General features: G+C 48.8%; 1 protein-coding gene across 3 annotated transcripts in view; it reads right to left on the bottom strand.

Moving 5' to 3' along the window:
* Nucleotides 1–1,996: 1,996 nt before the first annotated feature.
* LOC119956423 (protein phosphatase 1 regulatory subunit 29-like) overlaps nucleotides 1,997–15,851 on the bottom strand; it is a 424,105-nt gene continuing 410,250 nt past the window's right edge. For 2 of the 3 annotated variants that reach the window (XM_038783627.1, XM_038783628.1), the window contains one exon: nucleotides 5,868–8,997. In XM_038783627.1, the coding sequence (XP_038639555.1) occupies nucleotides 6,384–8,720 (2,337 nt within the window). In that variant the 5' untranslated portion in view covers nucleotides 8,721–8,997 and the 3' untranslated portion in view covers nucleotides 5,868–6,383. Of the gene's footprint in view, nucleotides 3,119–5,867; nucleotides 8,998–15,851 lie in introns of those variants that run through there. The other variant, XM_038783629.1, reaches the window with a different exon arrangement.

The raw sequence follows: 15,851 nt of genomic DNA, 5'->3' as shown, positions 1-15,851 counted from the left end.
GCAAGAATGTAATGGGCAGAATGGCCTACTTCTGCACTGTAAACATTTGAGGTCCTATGGGTTAAAAATAGCGAGCAAAGGAATATCAAACGTGAGTCTGTTCAATGTTAATTGACGAATAATGTCAGTAGTTGTGCATAGCCTAGTGTAAGAAGCCTACAGGTAGGTACAAGCAAAGATGCAACTCGACTAAAGTCAGCCAATATTAACCTTCTGTCTGAGGTCAGCAGGAAATGTTGGTGGGGTGATGTTAGGAGGTAACAAGGAAGTTAGACAAAGGACGACCAGTGGATATGATCTATTTAGATTTCCAGAAGGCCTTTGATAAGGTGTCGTATAGGAGGCTGTTGAATAAGTTAAAAGCCCATGATGTTAAGGGTACGATACTGGCATGGATGGAGGATTGGCTGACCGGCAGAAGGAAGAGAGTGGGGATAAAGGGGTCTGTTTCAGGATGTCAGCTGGTGACTAGTGGTGCGCCTCAGGGGTCTGTGCTGGGACCACAACTTTTCACGATATACATTAACCATCTGGAAGAAGGAACTGAAGGCACTGTTGCTAAGTTTGCAGATGATACAAAGATTTGTAGAGGGACAGGTAGTATTGAGGAAGCAGGGAGGCTGCAGAAGGACATGGACATGCTAGGAGAGTGGGCAATGAAGTGGCAGATGGAATGCAATGTGGAAGAGTGTGAGGTTATGCACGTTGGCAGGCCAAATGGATGCACAAACTATTTTCTAAATGGGAAAATGCTTAGGAAATCAGAAGCAAAGGGACTTGGGAGTCCTTGTTCACGATTCTCTTAAGGTTAACGTGCAGGTTCAGTTGGCAGTCAGGAAGGCAAATGCAATGTTAGCATTCATGTTGAGAGGGCTAGAATACAAGAGCAGAGATGTACTTCTGAGGCTCTGTAAGGCTCTGATCAGACCCCATTTGGAGTATTGTGAGCAGTTTGGGCCCCGTATCTAAGGAAGATGTGCCAGCCTTGAAAAGGTTCCAGTGGAGATTCACAAGAATGATCCCTGGAATGAAGAGCTTGTCATACGAGGAGCAGTTGAAGACTCTGGGTCTGTACTCGTTGGAGTTTAGAAGGATGAGGGAGGATCTTATTGAAACTTACAGGATACTGAGAGGCCTGGATAGAGTGGACGTGGAGAGGATGTTTCCACTTGTAGGAAAAACTAGAACCCTCGGGCACAGCCTCAGACTAAAGGGACAATCCTTTAAAACTGAGATGAGGAGGAGTTTCTTCAGCCAGAGGGTGGTGAATCTGTGGAACTCTTTGCCGCAGAAGGCTGTGGAGGCCAATTCATTGAGTGTCTTTAAGACAGAGATAGATAGGTTCTTGATTAATAAGGGGATCAGGGGTTATGGGGCGAAGGCAGGAGAATGGGGATGAAAAAATATATCAGCGATGATTGCATGGCAGAGCAGACTCGATGGGCTGAATGGCCGAATTCTGCTCCTACGTCTTATGGTCTTACTCCTCTGTACAAGTGACCCATCCTTCTCCTGCTCTAGAATATCAGTGGTTCTGTGTTGGTTTAACATGAAATGGTTATCAACATGAAATGTGTTCTGAACAGTTAAGGTATTCAGCTATGTGAGAGCAAAAAAAAAGATGTGTGATTCATAGAAATGCGACTAAGCAAATCTCCTGAAAATCCATAGAATACATTCTTATTTGGTCACTGTGAAACAGTAATCTCTTACGTTAAAGTTCAGTCTTTCTGTGGAGTGCAAAGCAATTCGCCAGGGCTGGGCTGAGCTAAATGAAGCCATGCGGAAGGTCGGTCTGAAGATTCAAAGTAATATCTGGAGGGATAGGGCTCTTTATTAAACAGGTGCAATTTTCCTCTTGTGTTAGGAGGCCATGGTGGGGAGGGGGCAAAATAGGATGGTTGGATGGGAATTTTCAGCCTTACCCGCCGGTGGGATTTTCCACCCCTGCCCCTCCCCCCCCCCCCCCCCCCCCCCCCCCCAACCTGGAACTGGGTTCCCCGGCGGCAGAGGGTGGGAACGATAGGGAAGGGAAGACCCCGCCGTCTAATGATGGGCTGCCTCCAATTCTGGAAAACGTGAGGTGCTGTCGGAAAATCCCACCCTTTTCGTTTAATCTATTTGACAGTACCCTGTTCAGGCTCTGCTCTTGGATTGGGTGCTGCAATTAGCTCATCATCTCAGATAAAAGGTGCTGTAAGGACCGATTAAAGTCACTCAACCAATGCAAGCTGGGCAAAGCGTCAAATGCCCTTCAGAATTAATCAACCAGTTACTAAGAGGTTCTCTGATTAATTAAGGTGAGGGCAGGGGGGGTTAGGTAACATTTCGTCAGGGGCTCCTACAAATGAGGAGTGCTAGAAAGAGACCTCACTGATACCAACGCCAGGACCTGTGCCTAGACGGTGTCCGCTTCATCTCTCTTCCCCCTTTCCTGAACTTGGGAAATAATCCGTGATTTCCAATTACTCTTTGGCCTGTAAATAACAGTTCCTTTTGGGCAAGGTTTAAATTTCCTATTGCTCCCCACCTCATCACCCCCTCCCGCCCCACACTGAAGGAACTGCGAAGGAATGGTCTGGCCCAAGTGTCCATGCATCTCTGAAGCAAAGGTTAAAATGGAACCTGTCAGCACCAGGAAAATGGCGGCCTGCTGTTGCCGGGACGACAACTGCAGCTCTCCAAAATGGGTGGCCCACTTGATTGGCAAGTATTGGCAAGGCTTCCACGCAAGTGCGCAACCCCCTGTTTGATCTGATAATAAATCTTCCTTTCTGGAGGATGACACTAGAGCACAGGAAGTAATGAATGCTTGGCAGAGGATTATTATTCGATCGAAGATTCCTGGTGACAATCAAAAGCAAAGTCCTTGTCGTTCCTGTTGTATCCCCCACAAAACCCTGAGAACAAAACAGAATCTTCAACGCCTTCCTCAGTCACTACTTCTCAGCCTTGAAGTCATTCATACAGTAAGATTCTTAAGTTGACTTACTGGTGGTGAAGGGCATTGAAGGTGTAACATGCCCTGGACTAATGTATTAGGCTCTGATGCGTTGAGGTTGACATTATCTTGAGAGGTCAATGTGATAAATTAAAGTGACTACAAAGATTCATGTTTCTGCAAAAAGAAAACACATAGAAACAAAATAGTGTTGGTTCCATTTGTTGGCACAATCCATTTCTGCACAATGTTTTAGCAAACCATACACTTTGGTTCCCCCGTGATTGGTCAACATGACAAGGTGGTAATTCCGAAGTGTGGAAGACTCTCCCATTTTGGCGCCCAGTGACGGAGTCAAAACTTGCCCAAGTGCAGGTGTGGCCATAGAGTAAAGCCCCCTTTATCCCTGCCCAAATATTCAGTGCCACCCCAAGCATTCCACTGATCTATCATTGTACCACGTTTCTACATCCCATGCCAATTATTCAATCCGAGTGAGATTCCCAACCAACTACCCGTTAGCACTGGCTAAGAGGTAGCTTTGGCACACGCCCACCAGCATCTGTGTTGAGCCCTCCCATTTAATTTTAGATCGTCACAGCCAACACAGCCCCTCAATGTGGCCTGGGTTACTTCACTTGCCCTAAAGATTGATGACCTCACGTCTTCCATTTTCCTATAGGCCTTTGGCTCTTTGACATTGTAGTGGGTCCAATAAGTGACAAGTCATGTGATGAGGAGGATTTAACACCTTCAATGGTATTTGAACATCAAAATGATATACATACGTGATTTTTTAAAAAAGCAATATTTACATTGCATTTAGCAGTAACCATTATTTTATTACAATATTAGCGGGGGGGGGGGGGAATTGCAAGTATAAAAATATTGGTTGCCACCATTCTCATCGATTGTAAGGGGTGAGGTGAGGGGGGGGGCGTGTATTGGAAATTGATTAGGTGATAGGAGATAGGCTTGCCTAGAGGTGAGATGAATGTCGTTTTATTTTCCCCAGCCCCCAAACCACTTTGCCAGCTCCCAAGTGGAGCCATCCACTACGGGGAGCCAAGGTGAACGACATCAGCGCATTGGCAGAGTCCAGACTCGGATCTGGAAGGGGTACCTTTCTTGGCCGCCTGGCACTGCCCCTTTGCCAGGAGTGGGCCAAGGGAATGCAGGTCTGGAGTATTTGATTGTGAAAGGAACGGGTCCCACTGGGACGAAAACATGGTAAATTAGGTGAGTACAAAATGCAGAATGGCTCAAATGCCAATCTTTCCTCTGCTCGAACGTGGCAGAGGCATGGGACTCTAACTTCCAGGTCTAACTTTTGAAGCTCCTACAGTATTACCAGACCATCAAAGGACATCTTGCCCCAGCGTTACCGCTTGCAGTATTAGTGGGCAGACACTGAAGGAGCTTGTGTGATAATCCAATGTCTTAAACAGAAGAATTGATCCATTTATCACTCATCATTTGGAACGCAATAGTTAATAGATGACTATCGCGCAAGCGCTTGAAATAATTTGTATGTGTACAGCACCTTTTGTGCCATCCCGATGTGCTTTGTAGCCAGTTCATTCCTTTCAAAGTGTTTCTACGTGATCAAATATAATGGCAATGGGGTGACAAACTGCAAAGAGATGATTGACCAGTTAATCTGCTTTGGTGGCTTTGCTGCAGAGATAAATATTGGCCAGAAACCCAGAACCAATTCTGGACTTCCTCAAGTGGTGTCACAGGAAGCTTTGCATCGTACTTCAAAGGGATTTTAATTAAACGTTTTACTCAGAGTCCAGCGATGTAGCACTCCCTCGGTGCTGCATCGGCCTGTGTGCTGAAGTCCTAGAATGGTCCTCCAGCTTATGAACATCTGACTTAAGGTTGGATCGAGAAACAAGGCCATTAAGTGCTTGTACAACGGTAGGTGTTGTGCTGAGGTTTTTTTGCGAGATATCGTCTGGAAGATGAATGGCTCTTTCAATTCGGGCATTAATAGATTTTATACAGTACTTTAATGTTGTATGGGAACGGGAGGTAGGAAATTAGATTTAAGAATGCTCCAAATACTCAACAAACTGTCTAAGATCATGGGGGAGCTATTGCAACATAACTGGCCAGATGGGAACCCATGGGATAGCTGTATCGCCAGTATTACCTGTCCAATAATGCTCTCTGCTGACCTCAATTGGGAGTAAAATTGAATGGGATTGAAAACGAGGGTAGCACTCAATTCTGGTGATTGTCCAACGAGTGGGTTACATCTTAAAATCGCCTCTAATCTTTCACGTGGAGGCTGGGACATTTTACAGTCAGATAATCAGTCAGAGTAGGGTGATCATTGCTCGGCACAACATCGAGGGCCGAAGGGCCTGTTCTGTGCTGTACTGTTCTATGTTCTATAAAGCCTGAAATGCTAAGTGAGGGTGGGGGGCAGATGTACAGCTTTGGGTGTTGAACTGGAGATGAGGCTTGGCCGCTGTGGACATGGAAATCAGAAACTGGGCGGGGCCGATAGTGGGCGGGGCCAACTACGCCAAAACAACTACGGGAAGATCCACCCCGAGAACTGAGAACCAATAGGCTCGAAAAGCAAATGTTGGTGGAACGAGAGGCGAATGGGCAAGTACGGTGTTCATTACTTCAACAAGTCATTAATCCAATGGGTTAACGTCTCTGTCTAAGTAGTGGGCAGGGGAACATGATAAGAAGCCCCTAATGATACCAGCAAGAGAAGGTAAAGAGATTTGAGAGAATTTCCCGAACCTTGGATCATTTTCATTGGCTGACACTCGACGGGGCGAATTCTCCGCCGGAGGGTATTCCCCGTTCCGCCGGGAACGCACCCGCGCCCGTGGGTGTCCTGGCGGCTTGGGGGGGGGGGGGGGGGGGCGTGCCTACAATTTGGGCGGTGGTGGGGGGGGGGGGAGGCGGGGAGAAAATAAATCCCATTGACCAGTGGCGGGAACGGAAAATCCCGCCACCGGCGCGCCGCCGGGAAACACGCGACTGGGGAGGCGGAGAATTCGGGATTTTTTTTCCACCCAGAGGAATAGACTTCGCCCCGCTCTAGCCCCTCCCCCTTTCAAAAAAAAAAATAGAACAACACTCTTCCTGATTCAATTCCCGGAACTGTGACCATGCTCAGTCATAGGTTAACAAAAAAAACTCCTCAATTCGGAACTCTTCATTTACCTAATTGGGATAAGTCAAATGTGGTAAAAGGATTATCAGGAGCAGGCTGAGGTGGGGCGGGGGAGGGGTGTTCATCAAAAAAAGCAATAAGTGATTGATGAAACATTTTTGGGGGGGGGGGAGGGTGCGCCGTCATCTGGACTGTGGCTTATAAAATGAGAAGTTATAAATGTTTAACAAATGTAAAGGACCCATTCAATCCTTTTGCTTTTTTTTTTGTAAACTTGTCAACCAGTCTCAAGCCCAGTCACAACTTTTGCTGGGCTGACACGCCTTTCCAATAATCTAAAATATCGTGCAAGTCTTCATCTTTGGCGAACTGGACTTTCTTTCGCAAGGCGTGACCAGCTGCCATGTACACCTCCTCCCGAGGGTGCTTTTTATAAGGGCGGAACCTCTCCCAGATCTTGTGACTGCTTTCCGATGAATACTCCGGGCTGGAGGAATATCCAGAAAACTGGTGCCGGGGGGAGAGCTGGGAGTAGGCCGTGTCCCTTTTGGACCTGGAGAGTGGCTTTAATAGTGTGGACCTCTGGCTTATAGTGTCCCCATGTTCTTCATAGTACAAGGCAGGGAAGGAGTGTCGATGTTCACTGCAGTGGTAGGTTTGCTGTACCTCCAGACGGTGGACTTCTCCCTGGGCCACTGGCGGAAGACGCTTTAAAGGCGTTGGGGTGGGGACGCTCTTCTCGATGTACTTTGCCTCCGTCTTGGATGCCTGGTCGGGAATGTCGAGGCTGTAGACGCGGGCGCTCTTGCCGGAGCTGCTGGAGGCCACGCTGCACCGTTTCCTGCCCGTGTCCACGCTGCTCTGCCGCTGCAGTGGGTACGCCGCCCCCTCCTTGTAGGTGGGCGAGAGCAAGCCCGGCCTCTCCAGCTGGGAGGACGAGGTGCTCGGTGTGAGCTGACGGTCGATGGACATCTCCGAGTCGGCGCCGATGAAAGCGGCAGAGTCCAGCTTCAAAGCGTCGATGCAGTTATTGATGATCTGGTTGACCTTGTCCACCTCCTTGGCAATGGTGGAGATTTCAGCAGTGGACCCTTCGCCGTTGTCCATCTGTTTGGCTTCCTCCTCCTTGCGGTCATTGCCCTCCCCCGTGCGGACCTCGATATAGTTTCCCTTGGTGGCTTTGGGGGTCTCGTTGACATCCAAAGGCTTGAATTGGCCCTTCTCCCCTGACACAGAGGGGAGGGAGGACATCCGGGACACGGAGATAGGCTGCTCGTGGAACTTTTGCATGGAGTGGATCATGCTGCTGGTCTCAGACTCCGGCCCGTACCTCATCTCCAGGATGGTTTTCTTCACGTTGATGGACTTCTGTTTCTCCTCTTGAATTCTCCTCTTGCGCAGGCAGTAATAGACCACGCCCAGAACGATGACCATGCCAAACAAGCACCCCAGGATGGTCATAATGTAATGGGTGGTGGTGGAAGAGTTGGAGGGTTGGCTTATCATCCGCCCCCTGGTGGCAAAGGTTAAGCAGGTGTGGTTAAACCTCTGCGACTTCTGAATGGAAGCCACACAGAAGGTATAATCTGTGTGCGCCTTCAGCTTCTCCAGCTTGATATATTCCTTCCTGTTGCGCAGATTTGTCACGTCGGAGACGTAACTGTTGTTGTACTGCACAAGAATGTACATTCGGCTGTAGGGGGAGGGGATCTGAACCACCAGCGTTGCCCCGGTGATGGTGACGTGGTGCAGCTTGATGGTGGGGCTGTTTGAAGTGTCCAGGGTGTAGGTCGTAATGGGCTCGGTGGAAGAGAACTCTGCCGGGTTGATGCCCGAAGAGTAGGCTTCGGGATCCTTGGAGGCCATGGGGGTGGAGAACGGGACCACCTTCACCCCGTTCCGGCACGACGAGGCGAGGAGGCTGATGGCGTTGTGGTTGCTGCTGGGCCGGGGGCTCAGGAGGGGAAAGCCGGCGTATTCCGGGGGGCTCTCGCACTGGAGCCGGTCGTAGGTCCTTGTCACGTTGTTGAACTCAGCGAGCCAGTTCAAGAACCCCACCAGCTCGCAGGAGCAGTTGAAGGGGTTGCCCGCCAGCTCGCACACCATGAGGCCGCTGAGGCTGGTGAAGGTGTTACTGTCCAATTTGGCCAACTTGTTGGCCGATAGGTCAATGCTGATGAGGTTGGGGCACTCCCAGAAACTGTTGACCGAGATGCTCTCGATCAGGTTGTGCTGGACGTACATATACTCCAGCCTGGTGAGACCCCGCAGCATGTTTTCCGTGAGGTTAGTCAACCTATTGTAGCCCAGCTGCAGCACTCGCAGGTTTGACTGAACCAGGAAGGCGCCGTCTTCGATGTAGCTGATCTCGTTCTTGGTCAGGTTTAGGTCGGTCAAGTTGCCGAAACGGCTGAGGGAGCTGTACAGGAGGATTTTGAGCTTGTTCTCATTGAGACGGAGGTCCAGCACGGTGCTGTTGATGTGTTGAGGGATGGCCTCGTAAGGCGGTTGGTTCTGGCTGCAAATTGCCAGCCAGACATAACCTTTCTCCCCTTCGATTAGCCAACAATCCCCGCAGACCTTTCTCAGCTGAGTCAATAGCACAATCGCTGCCCACAGGCCGATAGGGGACATTGTTCAGGACGCGGTAAGCTCACTTTCGTGACGAGTCTAGGAGTGACTAGTGGCTACCGTTAGTTTCAAATATAACCAGCGACAGCACGCCAGTTCTAGCCATCTCTGCTTTCATTGCTCTCTCTGGAAGCACCTGGTCGGAAAAGAGGAGCCTCCTCACTTTGGAAAACGGGACGGTTCAAACACACACTCTCCGTTCAAGACCTGTTCAGCCTCTCGATTCCAACTTTGTAAGAAGATCGCCTTTGAACCTCAAGTGATCCATGGTCAGAGACTCCTGCAAAAACAAACACAGGACAACACATTACAGAATTCATTAAAATGACTGTTGCACTTTTCAACAACTTTAAGCAATTTATAAGATAATAATTTTTAATTTATAAGGCCGCAAGACATAGGAACAGAATTAGGCCACTCGGCCCATGGAGTCTGCTCTGCCATTCAATCATGGCTGATATTTTTCTCATCCCCATTCTCCTGCCTTCTCCCCATAATCCCTGATTCCCTTATTAATCAAGAACCTATCTATCTCTGTCTTAAAGACACTCTGTGATTTGGCCTCCGCAGCCTTCTGCGGCAAAGAGTTCCACAGATTCACCACCCTCTGGCTGAAGAAATGCCTCCTCATCTCTGTTTTAAAGGATCGTCCCTTTAGTCTGAGATTGTGTCCTCTGGTTCTAGTTTTTCCTACAAGTGGAAACGTCCTCTGCACGTCCACTCTATCCAGGCCTCGCAGTATCCTGTAAGTTTCAATAAGATCCCCCCTCATCCTTCTATACTCCAACAGGTACAGACCCAGAGTCCTCAACCGTCCCTCATACGACAAGCTCTTCATTCCAGGGATCATTCTTGTGAACTTCCTCTGGGCCCTTTCCAAGGCCAGCCCAAAACTGCTCACAATACTCCAAATGGGATCTGACCAGAGCCTTATACATCCTCAGAAGTACACCCCTGGTCTTGTATTCTACAATTTCTTTGTAACAGACTCTTTGGAAGATTGAGATTATTTTTCACGTGTATGTACACATATATATCCACACACACTCACAGAGACAAGCACACGCACACACCAGTTTGAGCACATCCATAATAAATTCCTATGTAAACATGTCACATTGTAATTAGACGTTCCTGCCAGTGGTGGCGCTACCGCGCCTCAATTTTACACCTTCTCCTCAGCTTGTTCTGCCTACAAATTCATATGTTGCAACGCACTCTGCACACTGGTCCCTCTTCCCTTTCTCATCAGTAAGACATTTCTAAATTGCTGTTTGTGAGACCTTGCTATGCGCAAATTGGTTGCTGTTTGTCCTACATCACAACCGTGACTACGTTTCAAAAGTACTTGATTGTCTGTTAAGTGCTTTGGGACATCTTGTGTGACAAAAAGGGCACAGAAAGTCTTTCTTTCGAGCACGACCAAACTGGAACGAGTTCGCATTATTGTACTGCTATTTCTGGAACATTCCTGTGTGCAAACAGACTGATACTTCACGTCATCGGTTGTAAGCACTTTAGGACATCCCTAGGATATCAAAGGTGCTACAGAAATGCAAGCTAATTTTTCGATACATAAACCATACTCAACCACGGAATTCTAATTTAGGACTTCTTTACCAATACGGTAGTAACATTTAATACCAGGTATGACACCGATAAATCTAATCAATCAATCTATATGGGCGGCATGGTAGCACATTGGTTATCACTGTTGCTTCACAGCGCCAGGGACCCGAGTTCGATTCCTGGCTTGGGTCACTGTCTGTGTGGAGTCTGCATGTTCTCCCCACGTCTGAGTGGGTTTCCTCCGGGCGCTCCGGTTTCTTCCCACAAGTCCCAAAGGACGTACTTGTTAGGTGAATTGTACATTCTGAATTCTCCCTCTGTGTACCCGAAGAGACGCTGGAGTGTGGGGACTAGGGAATTTTCACAGTAGCTTCATTGCAGTGTTAATGTGAGCCTACTTGTGACACTAAATATTAATATTATTAGACAATTCTGGGGAGACTTATTTGCATCAAGAGCAACAAGAATGTGGAACAGATAGGAGGGAGTAGTTTATTCTGCTGATCTGCTGCTACTGTTACAACTTAAATAATAGCACGTTGTGGGGTTTAAAGTAACTAATGAAATAAACCATTGAAGTTTATATGTTTAATGTTTTATAGTACTTACACTAAATAATTGGAGAATTGCATTTTTAACCTCACCTTTCATGGTTTCAGGATATAAAGTGCTTCACAGCCAATGGGGTACCTATGAGCTCTAGTCAGGGCGGTAATGTGGGAGACATGCCAGCAAATCTGTGCACAGCAAGAGCTCCCACAAACAACCGCATGCTTATGCTCCATCCGTATTGTCAATTGAGGGTAAGTATTGGTCAGGACATTGGGGAGAATCACCTTCTCTTTGGAATAATGTCGTCTGAGAGTGCAAGATTGGGCCCTCAGTTATTATTGTATATTTAGAGTACCCAATTCATTTTTTCCAATTCAGGGGCAATTTAGCGTGGCCATTCCACCTACCCTGCACACCTTTGGGTTGTGGTGGTGAGGTCTATATTGTTATGTTATTTGACTAAGATCAGTCGCTACTAACTGTAGACAATGTTGAAAGATGCTCCAGTCCTCGAAGTACGTTGAAAGTATTTATTAAGTAATGACATAGCTATTAGTTGAGTTTGACGCTCTGCTGATCTAACGCTAGTGACACAGTAAACTCGACTAGCTGTCCAAACTGTATCTCAGCCACATGTGGTGACGTGATTGAGATCTCTGCTACACTCCTGTTGTTCCTCCAGTCTCTGCTGGGTGAGTGAGGCGGAGAGCCTGTGTGTGTGTTGTGCTTTATAGTGGTCGTGAACTGCCCTCGAGTGGCGATGTCACAGCTGGGTGTTCTGATTACCCATTGGTCACATGTCTAGTTCTGCTTACCCATTGGTTACCTGTCTGCATATCATTGTGTGGGCAGCAGGGTAGCATGGTGGTTAGCATAAATGCTTCACAGCTCCAGGGTCCCAGGTTCGATTCCTGGCTGGGTCACTGTCTGTGTGGAGTCTGCACATCCTCCCCCTGTGTGCATGGGTTTCCTCCGGGTGCTCCGGTTTCCTCCCACAGTCCAAAGATGTGCGGGTTAGGTGGATTGGCCATGCTAAATTGCCCGTAGTGTCCTAATAAAAGTAAGGTTAAGGGGGGGGTTGTTGGGTTACGGGTATAGGGTGGATACGTGGGTTTGAGTAGGGTGATCATGGCTCGGCACAACATTGAGGGCCAAAGGGCCTGTTCTGTGCTGTACTGTTCTATGTTCTATGTTCTATTACAAGGCCCACGCGGACACGGGAAGAATGTGCAAACTCCACACGGACAGTGACCCAGAGCCGGGATCGAACCTGGGACCTCGGCGCCATGAGGCAGCAGTGCTAAACAGGGACACCTCACAGAGCCTCCAACAATCCAGCAATCCCTCAGTGCCGCCCTGGTATACCTATTTATATGCTCAGGTTGCTGGAACGTGACTTCAACCCACAACCTGTCGATTCGTAGGAACCTGGGAGCAGCGGGAGGTCATGACCGGAATTCTCCAGCCGTTCTCTGGCGGCGGGATGCTCTGGTCCCATCGGGAGCGTACTCCCCCACCCATGGGTTTCCTGGCAGCGTGGGGTGATTTCAATAAGAATGTCTATGAATAAGGAAATCCTGCTGCAAGCGAATGGTCTCTCGCTGTTGGGAAACACGCGACTGGGAGTCCGGAGAATCCACTTATTCCCCTGTGCACATCCGGCCATTAATCACCATCTGATATCCTTTAATATGTTTGGCATCAATCAATCCAGCAATTTCAGTTTCGGAATTAATAATTGATCTGGAATCAATGCCATATCTGCGGAGAATTCCAAACTCCCGTCACCATTTGTGTGGAGAAGTGTTGCTTAATTTTACTCCTGAAATGCCCAAATCTAATTCATGGGCGGCACGGTGGCCCAGTGGTCAGCACTGTTGCCTCACAGCGCCAGGATCCCGGGTTTGATTCCCGCTTGGGTCACTGTCTGTGGGGAGTCTGCACGTTCTCCCCGTGTCTGCGTGGGTTTCCTCCGGGTGCTCTGGTTCCCTCCCACAAATCCCGAAAGACTTGCTTGTTAGGTAATTTGGACATTCTGAATTCTCCCTCAGTGTACCCGAACAGGCTCCGGAGTGTGGTGACTAGGGGTGTTTCACAGTAACTTCATTGCAGTGTTAATGTAAGCCTAGTTGTTGTACTAATAAAGATTATTTTTATTATTAATTTTTAGGCTATGCCCCCTAATCCTAGGCTCAACAACCAGTGGATATAGTTTCCCTCTATCAAGCACATCAGTTCCCCTAATGATCTTGAAAACTTTGATCAAATCACCCTTTAGTCTTCTAATTCAAAGGATTTTTCAAAAATTGTTTATGGGGATATGAGTGCCGTTGGTAATGCCAGCATTTATTGCCCGTTGCTAATTGTCCCTGAAAGGTTGGTGCCTGAGGTGATTTCAAGTATAACACAGGTTACATGATACATCATAGGCTGTAATACTCTCAGTAAACACACAGTCCCTGTAGCTAATTGTGGCCACACAATGCCCCACTCTGAAACCCAGTGACAGATGCTACTCAATCGACCTTCTGTGGATTCCTCTTCAAATTCTCCCCAGATGATTGTCTCACGAGTGTTTCCAGACTCCACTTTCAAAAAGACATGCTTTAAAACATTCGTTCGAACAATGCTTTCCCCCAGCTGCTTTAACGAGGATCCACTTCCAGGTATCCCCAACTATCCTTTCAAATAAGGACTGTTTCAGCAATGTTTCGGCTCCAGTTTTTCTCACTTTCCTTTCAATATTCCTTTGTCTTGAATTGCCACAGGTATCCAAACGTCCATATAAATTCACAGTACTCAGTCCCCAACATAATACTATTATTTCAACGGCTGGAAATAAGGACACCAACCTTCGGATATATTGCTTTTCTCCAGCCAACCTCATCAGCTCTGCTCTTCCCAGGTCTGACTTTAACTTCAAAAAACAGTGACTTGTCAATTGCAGTCCCTCTCTGTTCCTTTTTACTTCAATCTTCTTGGAAACTTCTCTTCATTCTCTAGTTTCTAGAACTAACTGACGCTTAGTTTCTGGCACTTGCGTTCTTGCCTATTCCTCTACTGTAAGGCTTTCTTGCTCCTAACAGGGCTCTGGTTCACTCTCTAGCTTCCTAGCTCCAACTGCTTGCATCCAGTTAAACACTAAAACTCAAAAGGTTTTCTCTCGCAAAGTGGCCCCTAGTAGCTGAGGAGCATTTCATTCTTTCTTCAAGTTTGTGTTTACCTTTCCCGTCCTAAACTCACTCGGTATAATAGAAATACAGTTTGAACTGAAAGCCCCCATACATGCAAACTCCTTTGTCTGACATGAATCTAACTAGAGCTAACCTTCTTTACACAGAAACACAAGCTTAAACTCACTTAAATCAATGCCTTGGCCGCGATTCTCCCAAAGGGAGGCAAACTGCCGACGGCGGAGTGAAAACCGGAGTGTTTCACTCCGGCGTCGGAGGCCGCTCCTCGCCCCCTATTCTCCCACCCCCAGGGGGCTAGGAGCAGCGGCGCATCAATCTCGGGCACCGGGCCTTGACGCTTGCGTCAAAGCGGCGCTGCCTGAATGACGCGGCCGGCGGCGCCTAAATGACGTCACCTGCGCATGCACAGGTTGGCCGGCACCAACCTGTACATGCGCGGTTGCCGTCTTCCCCTCCGCTGCCTCGCAAAACATGTCGGAGTGATCTTGCAGGGCGGCGGAGGGAAAAGAGTGCGTTTTTCAGAGATGCCGGCGCGACGATCGGTGGGCACCGATCGCGGGCCAGACCCCTCCTGAGCATCCCCCCGGTGCTCAATTCTCCCTCCGCCCTCCACAGGCCCCACACGCAGTGTTCACGCGCTGTTCACGCCGGCAGCGACCAGGTGTGGTTGGCGCCGGCGTGAACCGGTCGTATTAGGCAGCCCGCTCGGCCCATCCGGCCCGGAGAATCGCCGCTCGACCGGAGCGGCGATTCTCCGAGCGGCCTGTCGCAAAACGTGACACGCCGTTTTGGGGGGTGGTGGGAGAATCGCGTGCGGGTGCCAGGGCGGCGTGGCGTGATTCGCCCGGCACTCCCGCGATTCTCCCACCCGGCGTGGGGTCAGAGAATCGCGCCCCTTATTTCTAATACCCAACAATAGTAATGCATATTACAAACTACCTCTGCTCCTTGGCAGATTCCAAGGCTTTAAAGTGCACTGGCTTGCCCTCAACAATTAGAAACATAGGAGCAGGAGGAGGCCATTCGGCCCTTCAAGCCTGCCACGCCATTCGTTACGATCATCCAACTCAGTAACCTGTGCCCACTATCCCCCCCCCACCCCCCGCCCCCGATATACTTTGATTCCTTTAGCCCCAAGAGCTATATCTAACCCCTTCTTAAAAACATACAAGGCTGGTTTCTCCGCTGTTGGGATTCTCCGTTGCGCCAGCAGCCCGGGGATTTACCGACGGCGTGGGGCCGCCCACTATGGGAAACCCCATTGGATGGTTGGCGAGACGGAGAATCCCGAGGGTGGGGGGGGGGGGGGGGATCTGCTGCGGCGAGACGGAGAATCCCGCACACAATGTTTGGACCTCATCTGCTTTCTGTGCTACCGAATTCCACAGGCTCACCACTCTCTGGGTGAAGAAATTTCTCCTCATCGCTATCCTAAACGGTCTACCCACAGCCTCAGAGTGTGATTCCTGGCTCCTCTCCACCGGGAACATCCTTCTTGCAGCCACCTTGTCTCGTCCTGTTAGAATTTTATCGGTTTCTCTGAGTTTCCCCACACCTTATTCTTCTGAACTCCAGCGAATATCATCCTAACCGACTCAGTCTCTCCTCATACACATCATGAAATGAAAATGAAAATGAAATGAAAATCGCTTATTGTCACGAGTAGGCTTCAAATGAAGTTACTGTGAAAAGCCCCCAGTCGCCACATTCCGGCGCCTGTTCGGGGAGGCTGTTACGGGAATTGAACCGTGCTGCTGGCTTGCTTTGGTCTGTTTTCAAATCCAGCGATTTAGCCCAGTGAGCTAAACCAGCCCCCATC

Source organism: Scyliorhinus canicula, chromosome 23 (assembly GCF_902713615.1).
Source record: "Scyliorhinus canicula chromosome 23, sScyCan1.1, whole genome shotgun sequence".
NCBI classification, from domain to species: domain Eukaryota; kingdom Metazoa; phylum Chordata; class Chondrichthyes; order Carcharhiniformes; family Scyliorhinidae; genus Scyliorhinus; species Scyliorhinus canicula.
This window is presented reverse-complemented; position numbering and strand designations above follow the sequence as displayed.